Consider the following 13561-nt stretch of genomic DNA (forward strand, 5'->3'; position numbering starts at 1 on the left):
TCTTTTTACTTTGTTCTTTTATATTATTTCAAGTACCATAAACATACAACATAGAACTTCCAGTTTTGCTTCTTTATGCCATATTGGATGATTGAAAATTTGGAATACATCTTCTGACTAACGAACTCATTATCTCAACTTCAGAGGACCTCTTCCAATAAATTGTGTGTGCATATGATATGATATCTTCCAGAATTGGGAAACATACCATCTTCAACTGCAAGGATGGATATTCAAGAAGAGAGCTCCACATTTGGACCCTTGACAGCAATGAGTTCAAGGAATATGTCATCATCATCTTCAGCTTTTTTTTCTGCCAACCAGTCACCCTTTTTCTCTCCAAGAACATCATCATGTCATTTATCAGAGTCTTTGAGACCTGATGCTCCAAGTGACAGAATTCATCTAGATGCTGCTACCGCCAGTACAAGTTCAGGGATTCCAGAACCAAAATCTCTAGTAAATGTTGGATGTGGCTTATCTGAGGTAGCTGCATCTCCTGCTTTTTGTAATGCAGGTGATTTGCAGAACCTTGATCGTATATCGTCCTCAGTTGGCATCTCTAGTAGCACTATAACTAGTTACTGCCATCACTATGATGATGGTTACTCTGGACAGAAGGAGAAACGAAGTAAGAAAGGAAGAAACCAAAGAACATCATCAACACCAGGTTTTAGATCACTTTCTTCTTATAGACTGAAGAGCTGTGATGTGTTTATAGGATTACATGGTCGCAAACCTTCTTTACTAAGATTTGCCAATTGGCTGTGTGCTGAGTTAGAAATTCAAGGCATAAGTTGCTTTGTATCGGATAGGGCTGGATGTAGGAACTCTTGTAAGCTTGGCATTGCTGAGAAAGCCATGGATGTTGCTTCTTTTGGGATAGTGATTGTAACAAGGAAGTCTTTCAAGAACCCATACACCATTGAGGAGCTGCAATTTTTCTCTGGCAAAAAGAACTTGGTCCCAATATACTTTGATTTGAGTCCTGCTGATTGTCTTGTGAGGGATATAATTGAAAAGAGGGGTGAGCTGTGGGAAAAACATGGAGGGGAACTTTGGCTTTTGTATGGAGGGTTGGAACAGGAGTGGAAAGATGCTGTTTATGGCCTTTCTCGGGTAGAAGAATGGAAGTTGGAAGCTCATGATGGAAACTGGAGAGATTGCATATTGAGGGCTGTCACATTATTAGCAACGAAGTTAGGCCGAAGAAGTGCAGTTGAGCATTTGACAAAATGGAGGGAGAAAGTAAAAGAAGAGGAGTTACCTTTCACCCGTAATGAGAACTTTATTGGTAGGAAGAAAGAGCTTTCACAACTGGAATTTATGCTTTTTGGTGATGTTACTGGAGATTCAAAGCAAGACTATATTGAACTTAAGGCCAGACCTAAACGAAGGCATTTGACTATTGGTCGAGGCAAGAGTAATGTGCTAGATGAAAGACACATGGGAAACGGAAGCAGGGAGGACAAAGCACCAGTTTTATGGAAGGAGTCAGAAAAAGAAATTGAAATGCAAAGTACTGAATTTTCTCAAAGGCACTACCGTTCGAAGCTCAAACGTGGTGGAAAGTATACAAGGAGGAAAAGAGGAATGAAGATTTTGTATGGGAAAGGGATTGCCTGTGTATCAGGGGATTCAGGTATTGGAAAAACAGAACTTATTCTTGAGTTTGCTTATAGATTTCACCAGAGATATAAGATGGTTTTATGGATAGGAGGGGAGAGCAGGTATATAAGGCAAAACTATCTAAACCTCAGGTCCTTTGTAGAAGTTGATGTGAGTGTTGAGAATAGTTTGGAGAAAACCAGGATAAAAGGCTTTGAAGAGCAGGAAGAAGCAGCTATTACTAGAGTTCGCAAAGAGCTAATGAGAAAAATTCCATATCTTGTGATCATTGATAACTTGGAAAGCGAAAAGGATTGGTGGGATCACAGACTTGTGATGGATCTTCTCCCTCGTTTTGGTGGAGAAACGCATGTAATCATATCAACATGCCTTCCTCGTGTCATGAACTTGGAACCTCTAAAACTTTCATACTTATCTGGAGTTGAAGCAATGTCTCTAATGCTAGGAAGTGGCAAGGACTATCCAGTTGCAGAGGCTGATGCACTGAGAACTATTGAGGAGAAGCTTGGAAGGTTAACTTTGGGCCTTGCCATTGTTAGTGGAATTTTGTCTGAGTTACCTATTACCCCAAGCAGGCTCTTAGATACCATAAACAGAATGCCCTCAAAGGACATGTCACGGAGTGGTAAAGAAGCTCTCTCATTCAGGCAGAACACTTTCCTCTTGCAACTCTTTGATGTTTGTTTCTCAATATTTGATCATGCAGACGGCCCGAGGAGCTTGGCAACCAGAATGGTACTGGTAAGTGGATGGTTTGCACCTTGTTCAATTCCAGTTTCCTTATTGGCACTTGCTGCTCAGAAGATACCTGAAAAGCAAAAGGGGACTTGTTTCTGGAGAAAAGTAATGCGAACTTTAACATGTGGCTTCACATCCTCACACTCCAAAAAATCAGAATTAGAAGCATCTTCCCTACTGCTACGATTTAATATTGCAAGGAGTAGTACTAAGCATGGACACATCCAGTTCAATGAAATCATCAAACTATATTCTCGGAAAAGAGAAGTTACTGGATCTGCACAAGCAATGGCTCAAGCTGTTATCAGTCAAGGGTCAATATCTGAAAATATGGAGCATCTATGGGCTGCATGTTTTCTTCTATTTGCATTTGGTCATAATCCTGCAGCTGTTGAACTCGAGGTTTCTGAGCTTTTATATCTTGTTAAAAAAGTTGTTCTACCTCTTGCAATTCACACTTTCATTACATACTCTAGATGCAGTGCTGCTCTAGAGCTTCTGCACCTCTGCACCAATGCCTTAGAAGCTGCAGACCAAGCATTTGTTACCCCGGTTGACAAGTGGTTAGACAAATCACTTTGCTGGAGGACCATTCAGACTAATGCTCAGTTAAATCCTTGCCTTTGGCAAGAATTGGCTTTGTGTAGAGCCACTGTTCTTGAGACTAGGGGCAAGCTAATGCTAAGAGGTGCACAATTTGACACCGGGGATGATCTGATCAGGAAGGCTGTTTATATCAGAACTTCAATTTGTGGTGAGGATCATCCAGATACCATATCTGCACGCGAAACATTAAGCAAACTCACCAGACTAATTGCAAATGTTCAAATTCGCGCTTCAGCTTAGATTTTGCATTTTGTAAGGAAACTAGAATTATACAGAAGATTCTTATAATAAAACTAGTTCTGTATTCCCGTTTCATGGAACTTTCAACAGCATATTTTTTAAAAGTCTAATACGAGATACCCAATTTTAAAAGTATTCCTTCCCCTCTTGGTTATCTTCACATTGTTAGTGTGTCTCTTCATATATAAACACTATAATAAGTTAATTACCCTTCTGTAGATGATACTATAGGGACTTTTTTATTCATAAGTTGTTATTTCCCACTGTTGCACTGATGGCATACCCCAAGTAATTCTTTAGACTTTATTATGTGATGGAAGTCTGAGGCCTCAATATTTTTTATGTTGCTGTTCAAGGAGTTGACACTACAGGATGATGCCACCTTATTTTTTATGCCTGTACTTGATGATAGTTTTCATGCAAAACTAGATTATTGATGACAGATCTGGGAATTTTTCTGTGCTTATCATTTCTCGTTGTATCGGTGATTCATACATCAGAATGAATATGAAATAAATCATAAAACATTACTGCCCCCACGCAGGATCGAACTACGGACCTTCAGTTTACAAGACTGACGCTCTACCACTGAGCTATAAGGGCAATTCGTTGTGTAATAGAACATCATGTAATTATTTACCCATATTTATTACAAGGGCGAATGTAATCAACTCCAGTTACTAACTTAAATGCAAATTAGCAATTTCTTTAATTTCTAATGTACAAATAAAAAATTTGAACAACTTTCACTGTCTATTCACATAAAAGTTCCTATGATACTAGAGACATAAATAAATCAGATCATCCTATTTAAATTAATTAATTAGTCAGGTGTTTGTTCATTTTATTCAAATAGTTATTGGATCTTGCAATTGGTGAGAACTTACAAGTATTATTTAAATTAGTCCAAAATTAATGAAAAACAGTGAACATTTGATAATAATAAAAAAAAATTTGAACTGATTTTTTATTTTTAAAATTTGTTTATTCAATAAAAAAGCTCATTTTATTCAAATAAAGATCATATATCAAATTACAGATCTACATCCGACATTCATTGATGATAAAATCTTATAATATGATATTTTATATCAATTTTAAATTATAATTATTTTTTTATAATTTTACCTTTTAAGTACTCAATATGTTATATAATATTAAAAATAATTTTATTAACTATTGTCTTAAAGATAATGGTTAAAGAATTATTAAATAAATATATTTTTAAAATTATTCATAATGTTAATATTATATTTTTCACTAGTTTTTTTTTTTTTAACTTTTGTTCTTAATTATTATATGGTGATGGTTTAAATATATTACAATAATACTTATTTGTTAATAATATGAAAATAATTTAACTATAGTTAAACAAATAAATTCTAAACGAATGCCTTTATTAGTAACATTAATTGCAGTACATTTAATTAAGTAACAAAAACAATGGAAATAATCAATTAGTGATTTGGGCGATGTACATTTAATTTTCCTTAAACAAAGTTTCAGGTTTAAGATTGATTTTGTTTAAATAATGTGTATCTAACATTCTAAACTTTACTTATGATTATGTGTCATTGTTTGTATTCTGAAATTAGTCACACTTTATTTTATTTAAATGTGAATGTATTTAACAAATAATACAATGGAAAAAGTTCATCTAAAATAAAATTGAATCAGATAATATTATAAAAAAAAATTATCTCAACAAAATTCTTTTCCAGAAAAGTCATAACCAAATACTAGAATAAAAATAACACTTCCAAAAATTAAAATTTATTCCCTTGTTTTGAAATTTTTGTTCAACAAACCTCTCTCTCTCTCTCTCTCTCTCTCTCTCTATATATATATATATATATATATATATATATATATATATATGTTTTTAATCTTCCTATTTTGATGAATTCTTTATTTCAGTCCCTTCAAATATTTTTTTAATTTTAATCCTTATTTTTTTATGAATTTTTTTATATTTAGACCCTATTACTGATTTAATCTACTATGATATTTTCAGATGTCAATTTTCTGTTGATCCACCTCAACTAGAAGGACTTGCAATAATAATTTACTAAAATATATAAGAACTAAAAATAAATAAATAAATTGGAGGGACCAAAATCAAAATTCACTAAAATGATGTAAGAACCAAAATATATTTAAGCATATGTATATATTTTCTAACACATACGCCCTTTACAATTTACAACCAATCTGGACTACGAGGGAACATTTTCCTTCCCCTTTATTTTCCACACCCTAAAAATTTAGAAAGAAAGTAGTACACACATAAGTTTGATTTCTCAGAGAACCAAAAAAACGGGAAAAGGGTCTTCATAAATTTTTCATCCTGGTAAGAGAGCACAAAGTTTAATTAAAGTTTAAATATATGTATTCATATGTAAAACCAGCTTGAACCTTCAGAAAATGAACCTTCTAGTCACGAAAGTAAAAATCTGAAACATTTAAATCATAAATCAATTTACACATCCACCATGGAATAGAAAATAGAAAGGTAAAGAATTTTTCCTTCAACCTTCATAATTTGTCTCTTCCAATTCCAGGACCCAATATCAAATTATATCATATCATGTACAATCAAGATGGTAATAAGGTTGGCTTTGTATGAAAAAGAAACTAAGGATCGGGTTGGCCTGCAATGGCCTCGTCACTAGAGGCGTAATCATCTTCAGCCACCTCATCATCACTAGAACTTTCCTCCCGGGAAGCTCCAACATCTTCTGGCTTGGCATATTTTTCACAATATTCTGTTCGTTGGCTCAAAAAAATTAATATAGATAAAAGCAGGTGCATAGAATAGTATAACAGATTGAGATATGACAGATATTAGACTGACATTTTTTTGCTAGCTACCTAAGAAAATTTTTGAAAAATAACCGATATCAATTATTTTTCCAAAATTCCTGAGATTCTTTGATGTCTCACTTGATGCTGGGCACTAGAATCAAATATATTGCAAAATCTAGGTTTCTGTGACCATGATTTACAATACAGAAATACATGTCTATATGTGTAAGTAGCACATTTTCTTCAATTACTAAACCATGCAAAGGAAAATGATATTAGCACTAGTACACCAATGCAACATACCAAGCTATAAATTTGAATGAATGACAAAACAAAATCATGGCCAATGAAATTTGTGTTGTTGTTATCGCTCATGCATTGCTTCTAAAGCTCAGGATATCTTCCAATTAATTAATGGTAAATCTCCAAGACATTATTTTGCTGGATATTAACAATGTCAGCTTTAGAAAAATAAGATGCTTATTTTCTTTGTTTGTAAACTGGAACTTTTTCTAATGCAGATCTACGATTCAAATGAAGCATGGGCAAAATATAAGTTATATGACCGTAAATTGGATTGTATACTTTATATTAGCTCAATTATCAACAAAATATTCTACATTATAGCATGAAAGTAACACGGTATATTTTACCATTTGAGTATGGGATTCAGAAACTCTTCTTTTGAAACACCCAGTGTACACTGATTATTGTTAGTGAGATTGATCAATGCCTAAGGGAATATGATGCACATAGGCCATGCAATGTTCTATTTATCCAGAATAAAAGTTGAAGCAATGAAAATGTCAAGGCAAATTTGGTTACATAGCTTGATTAAACACTTATTCAATAAGTTCTTATCAAATGTAAGCTTATTCAATAGCTTAACTGCAAAGCTTATTGAAATAAGCTAAAATAAGCTTATAGGAAGGTAATAAGCCACTTTGCCCAAATAACTCTTTCAAATGCCCCTGTATGGTATATTCAAATGCTAGGACTTCTACACTATCAATCCATTGCAAATTAAAAAATGAATTTATGCATGTATCTGTAAATTATCAGCTAGCAAAGAGGTCATCAATTTGAGAAGTTTGAATTCCCTAGTAGCAACCCAAAAAGAAAGAATAACACCAAAGCTCCCAACAGCAATCCCAACCTGAAAGCAGAACTACCAAATTAAACTTGGACATGTTTGTGTTGATATGCATATTGGCAAGTAAGGACATAAAACATTCAATATATGTGGTTTCAGGGGTGATTTCAGCTAAGGCAGGTCCATCTATTTTTTGGTTTAGAGAACGGGTATTCTTTGCATAAGGAAATCTTGTTTGAGCCGAAAACATCTGTTGTAGGGTGGGACTAGTTCTCCTAACGAGGATTTTTTTTTCCATAAATGAGGGTTGGGCTCGAGACCTCATTAAGGGGAGTCAAATATGTACACTATTTGAACCAACCCCCTGTTGGTAGCTAGGGGGCACTTTCATGAAAAGAAAAGTGACTCTTTATGTTAGATCAATTTTTGCATTTGAAGCGCTGGGAGTGTACACGATAAACAGAAATCATTTTGCACAAACTTGAATTTTCAAAGCTTTTTACCAACCAATTGATGATATCGCACTTCAACTGAAATTCCATGAAAACTGACAGCAGTTATAGCCAACAATGATGAAGAAACCCTCTTAATGCTAACAGAGATTGCCTAAACAGTTAAGAAGCTTTCTAGTTTTCTACAGCAGAAACTCAATTAGGATTAATACCTTTGACTCTTTGTTCATATGTAGCATGATCTTGCATCATCAAGGCAGCCGCATCACCATTCAATGGATCTGATGCATTGGGGTACAGAAGAAGTTGAGGAAGGAACACTTCAAACACATTAACAAGGTCTGAATGGAAAGAAGAAAAATGGATTACCAAATTGTAAGGTAGTGTCAATAACAATCAAGCAAGGTTGAATTAAATGCATAGCAAGTATACTGATGATAAAATTCTTTTACAAACATTGCTTACCAAACATGGGACTCCAGGTCTGGTTAATAACATCCAAGCAAACAGAACCAGACCTAAATATCAGGGAAAACCATATTAACCAGTAGTTTTGCAATGTGTTTGTGCAACAGCCAATAGAGTTTCCACGGAAGACAATGGTGCATCGGTACTACTTAAATATGATATAAACATCAAATCAATGGTAGCATATAACAACTTACGTCTCATCAACATTAGGATGGTAAATTTTGTTGACAAAGCCAATAGAAGGAGACTTGTAAGGATAAGCATCAGGTAGCTCCACTCTTACCTTCCATACACCACCTTGATAAGGACCTGCACATGATTCCCATTTCCCATAAAAGTAAACGAGAAAAAGAAAACAACAAATTCAGCACCACCTTTAAAATTAACCAAGCATAGATCCTAATGCAATTCAACCTCATTGAGGAAAATGGCTAAACAATTAAGCAATCAATATATTATTTAAGTACAAGACCAAAGAGAACAAGCTTAATCCTAAGGTCAGCAGCAGCTGTTGACTGCTGATCCAAACACTGAACACCCCGCACACATTGAGTTCAAGAACATACACTTACAAGTAAGAAAGATATTTCATCGGAGAGAAAGAAAAGGTTACACTAAAAAGAACAATCATCAGATGAGGGAGCAAAAGTAAATAAATAAATAAAAATTAAAAATAAAATGACATAAAGGGGTGCTGAAATTTACTGTCTTTAGGTCCATGGAATTCAACAAAGAACTCTTGCATGCCATCGTTGATCATCTCCACTTTGTAATCACTCATCATCCTGATTCATATCAATCAACACACCCCAAATTTAGACAAAGGAACTGTTTTTGAAATCGAAAAAACAAAAAACAATTTCAAAAAAATTACAGACAGCTTCATCAAATCCATGTCTCGACGTTTGCTTGGGGAAGACATTGTTTGTCCGTGAGAGTTCGTGTTTTGCTCTCTTCTTTGGGTTGCTGGCTTGAACATGAACTTTGAGAAAGAATAATAGAATAGTAAAAAGATATATATAAGAGAGTGAGACGCTTACTTCACAGTCCACAAACCCAAATTCAGCGTCAAATGCCAATGGAAATTTTTGTGACCTCTGTGTAACAACGAATCGCAGTAAGTTTTTTAGTTACTAATTGAAAGAAAGAGAGAAGAAAAAAAAAAAAAAAGACGAAATAAAAAATGTAATATAAAATAAAGAAGAGACTATCAATTGAATGTGAAAAAATATGTATTATGTAATAAATTTATAAACAATAGTTAATTAATTCATCAAGATACAAAAAGTAATTATATATTAAATTTATTATATATTTTAAAAAATTATAACTTCAAAATTCTAATATCAATAAATAATTAAGTTTGTGACTCATAGGTTAAATAATAAATATATCTTTTTATGTGGATAGTAAAATGTCATGTTAACACAAATTTTATTGCAAAAGAGAATATAAAACAATTAATACATTTTAAAAAAATTACGGAGAAAGTATTCAATAATCTTTTCATTTACTAATAATTAAGAAAATTTGTAAGCATAAAACGTAAAAAATAAAATAAAATCATTTAATAAAATATTTATACTATTTAAATAATTTACAAGTCTAAATGAGATCTACCAAGAAAAAAATTAGTAATTAATTATGATACAGTAATATAAATTTTTTTATTTAGACAATTTTTGTCTGAAGATAAATTATCTCTCAACCAGTCAACCTTTAAGAAGGCCTTCGAGTGAAAATATAATAATATACTGCGTTAATTTTTTATTTAAATATAAAATCCTTAAAAAAACATAAAAAATGAAATGAATAACAACTTTAAAAATTAATTTCAATAGAATAATTAAAATTTTTAATTTGTATAATTTTTATTTTAACAATAAAAGTAATAGTATTTTATAATTTTTTTTAAATAATTATGAATTCGTTGTGCTTTAATTTGTCTATTTTATTAGGAATAAAATTTAAATATAATTATGCAGATATTTTATATTATTTTACAATTAAAATTAATATTTTATTACAGTAAAAATTTTCATATTTGTTATTTTTTGTTATAAAAAAATGCTATAATTTTAATTATAATACCTAAAAATATTCCTAAATCATTTTTTCCATACATGACAACATTTTTCATTTTTTTCTAAATCACATGTATTTTTTACTAGATATTAAATTGAAAAAAAATCTCTTGTACTCACATAGATTATGAATATAAAATATTTTTCTTGACAATATTCTTTATTTAAATATCAGATATTTTTTGTTTTGTTTTATTTAAAAATTTATTAATATTTATATTTTTTCACGTGTTATTAAAAATTAATTAAGATTCTTCGAAAGTTTTTTTTTTTTTTTATTTCACGGTGAAGAAAATCAACATTAACTAAAAATTACAGTAGAATTATTGTTTTATTTAAAAACTATACGATTGAACTATTAAATTGTAGATATAAATTATGATTTAACTTTTATAAAATAAAAATTTATAAAATAAGAGCCTATTCATCATTAATTTAAATTTAAATAAGATATATAATTAAATTCATCAAAAATACTATATTTTTAGTATCCATAAATAAAATTGATCAATATTAATATTTAATGATATATTTATTAAATATAGATTAGTTTAATAAAAACCAATATATTAAATGATAAAAGCTATTAATTTTTTATAATTCACATATAAATTATGAACATTAAATATATATTTTTTGTGACAACGTTTTTTATCTAACATTTTTTCTTTTATTTTCTTCAAAAGTTTTAATATTTATATTTTTCACACGTTATTAGAAATTAATTAATATTCCTCGAAAGTTTTCTTTATTTCACGGTGAAGGAAATCAACATTAACTAAAATTTACAGTAAAATATTGTTTTATATAAAAATTATACAATTGAACTATTATTGTAGATATAAATTATGGATTTAAATTCTTTTAAAAATATATATAAAATAATAGTATAAAAATAAGAGCCTATTCATCATTAACTTAAATTTAAATAAGACATATAATTAATTTCATAAAAAATATTATATTGTTTGTATCCATAAATAAAATTGATCAATATTAATATTTAATGATATATTTATTAAATATAAAAATGATTAGTTTAACAAAAAAAAAACCAACATATTAAATGATAAAAGATATTTATTTTTTTATATTTATTACATGAATCACCTTTTTAGTATAAAAAATATCATTAAACCAAAAATATCTATTAAAAATTTATTATCTGAAAATATATACTAAAGTATGTTCTATTTTTTATTTGTTAATTTATAAATATTTTTAAAACAAAAAATTTAAATGCAAATTAACATAGTAAATATAAAATAATAAACTTTTATATTTATTGCATGAATGACTATTTGCATTAAAAAATTTCACTATTAATTAAAAAAAATAATCCAAATTTAATGCATAAAGAATATATTAAGTAGTTATTATTTTCATATTAAACTAAACCTCCACTTTAGTCCTAAGAGAATTTAAGTTCAACATTTTAGTCTCTGAGACAATAAAAATATCACGTTAGTCTCCAACTTCCTTCTCTGTCATTCATTTTATTTTATGACGTCAGACCTCGTTAAAAAACTGTGATAGAAGGCTGAGTTATCACGTAGTACTACGTCAGAATCTCACTTGGCAGAAACGACGTTGTTTTTGAAAGTTGTCTGGCACCTCTGATAGTGAAACGATGTCATTGTGATCCAAGCTCTTTATGCCTTAACTTAATGACATAATTCCTCATTTGTGTCGAAAAAAAACCTTACCCTAAGTGCACATAGAACCTCGCCCAAATTATTGTTCGTCATTGTATTTTGGGGTGAAATATTTATATATTGAAGTTCGTTGTAGTGGAAAAAGGCCAACAGATAGAGAATTGAGTAAAAACATTTTTTCTTAATTCATTGAGTCATTTTTTTGTTTTGGAGATGCGAACCATCTATCTGCTACTGAAACTTAGGTTCAGAAACTAGTGGAACAGTTAAAGAACAATTATCTTGATACTAAGAGATATGCAACGGCAGAACTCTACCTTCTTGTTAAGCATAATATGGATAGTGATTTCAAATTTTAGTGTCATTAACTTATTAGTTGATTTACTTCAATCAACTGATACTATAGTTCAGGAAAATTCTGTTACAACACTTCTTAACTTATCAATCAATGATAACAACAAAATTGGAATTGTAAATGCTGAGGCCATTGAACCTTTGATTCATGTCCTTAAGACAGGGAGTCCAGAAGCTAAGGAGAACTCAGTTGCCACACTTTTCAGCTTATCAGTTATTAAGGAAAACAAAATCAGGATAGGGAGGTTTGGGGCAATTAGATCACTAGTTGATTTATTAAGGAATGGAACCCTTAGGAGGAAGAAAGATGTTGCCACTATTTTGTTTAATTTGTCAATATTTCATGAAAATAAGGATCGAATCGTGCAAGTCGGTGCTGGGAAGCATCTTGTAGAGTTAATGGACCCTGCAGCTGGAATGGTTGATAAGGCGGTGACTATTTTAGCAAATCTTAGCACAATACCAGAAGGGAAGATAACAATTGGTCAGGAAGGTGGGATTCATGTTCTGGGTGATGTTATTGAGTTGGGTCCTCTGATCACAATGAAACCGTTTCACTATTAGAGGTGCCAGACAGCTTCCAAAAATGACGTGTTTCTGCCAGGTGGAATTCTGACATAGCACTTCACATAACAACTCAGCCTTCAGTTACGGTTTCTTAATAGAGTCTGACGTCAAGAACTAAAATAAATAACGGAGAAGGAAGTTGAAGACTAACATAATATTTTAAATGTCTCAGAAACTAAAATGCTAAACTCAAATTCTCTTAAGAACTAAAGTGAGAGTTTAGTCTTAATATTATTTAGAATAAATATAATTTATAAGCATATTTTTTATAAAATAATTAAAATATAGATTAATATATAATAAATATAAAATGAGAAATGTGTGATAATTTATTAATTATTTTTTATGTTTCATTAGTCTTAAAAAATTATTATGAGTTATTTTAAAATTAATTATTTATTAAAAATATATTTAATTTTAATTGTTTATGCTATAAGTATGTTAAACTAAAAATATAGAAACACATACTAATTAGTTTAAAATTATTTATTTTTTATATATTAATAATTTGATGTAAACATTTAAATAAAAAATTAGAGAGATCAATGGTATAAATGTATTATAAATTACATTTATTTTTACATTGTTAATAACTTAATTTAAAAATTATTTAGTAACATTAGACTTTTCGCCCTTTAATTTTATGGTAAATTTTGTTATATTTCTTTAATTTTTTTGTTCATTTTAGTCTTTAAAATTTTGTTTTTATTTACATTAGTCTTTTCTGTTAATTCTATTATATAATCTAACAAAAACATCTCATGTGACGTTAAAGTGACCTTGACACAGTTAATTAGTTTTACCTAGTCTTATTTATTTAAAAATTATTAAAAAATGGTGAAGCTTGACTGAATCCTCATATCCTAA

General features: G+C 30.3%; 2 protein-coding genes and 1 non-coding gene across 3 annotated transcripts; 1 reads left to right on the plus strand and 2 right to left on the minus strand.

The window, feature by feature from the left end:
- Positions 1 to 225: 225 nt before the first annotated feature.
- On the plus strand, positions 226 to 3213 carry LOC113855744. Its single transcript, XM_027487374.1, has one exon. The coding sequence runs from the start codon at positions 226 to 228 to the stop codon at positions 3211 to 3213; it is 2988 nt and encodes a 995-aa protein (XP_027343175.1).
- Positions 3214 to 3744: 531 nt separating this feature from the next.
- TRNAT-UGU lies at positions 3745 to 3816 on the minus strand. The gene has a single exon. It is a non-coding gene; the product is annotated as a tRNA-Thr (tRNA).
- A 1948-nt stretch (positions 3817 to 5764) lies between these two features.
- LOC113854866 (ubiquitin-conjugating enzyme E2 5-like) lies at positions 5765 to 9042 on the minus strand. Its single transcript, XM_027486151.1, has 6 exons — positions 8913 to 9042; positions 8740 to 8819; positions 8229 to 8343; positions 8029 to 8081; positions 7776 to 7904; positions 5765 to 5978 (listed from the first exon to the last, which is right to left on the minus strand). The coding sequence occupies exons 1-6, from the start codon at positions 9011 to 9013 to the stop codon at positions 5848 to 5850; spliced, it is 609 nt and encodes a 202-aa protein (XP_027341952.1). The 5' UTR covers positions 9014 to 9042; the 3' UTR covers positions 5765 to 5847.
- Positions 9043 to 13561: the final 4519 nt, after the last annotated feature.

The sequence above is a fragment of the Abrus precatorius genome, unplaced genomic scaffold (genome assembly GCF_003935025.1).
Source record: "Abrus precatorius isolate BTA unplaced genomic scaffold, Abrus_2018 Scaffold11, whole genome shotgun sequence".
NCBI lineage: Eukaryota > Viridiplantae > Streptophyta > Magnoliopsida > Fabales > Fabaceae > Abrus > Abrus precatorius.

What these genes read in the sequence shown, in the direction of transcription:
- LOC113855744 (XM_027487374.1), top strand. Translation starts at nt 226, where the DNA reads ATGGATATTCAAGAAGAGAGCTCCACATTTGGACCCTTGACAGCAATG.
- LOC113854866 (XM_027486151.1), bottom strand. Translation starts at nt 9,013, where the DNA reads ATGTTCAAGCCAGCAACCCAAAGAAGAGAGCAAAACACGAACTCTCAC. An exon ending in ATTCCATGGACCTAAAGACA is followed by an intron (nt 8,344 to 8,739) that starts GTAAATTTCAGC and finishes AATCATGTGCAG; the next exon opens with GTCCTTATCAAGGTGGTGTA. An exon ending in ATATGAACAAAGAGTCAAAG is followed by an intron (nt 5,979 to 7,775) that starts GTATTAATCCTA and finishes GCCAACGAACAG; the next exon opens with AATATTGTGAAAAATATGCC.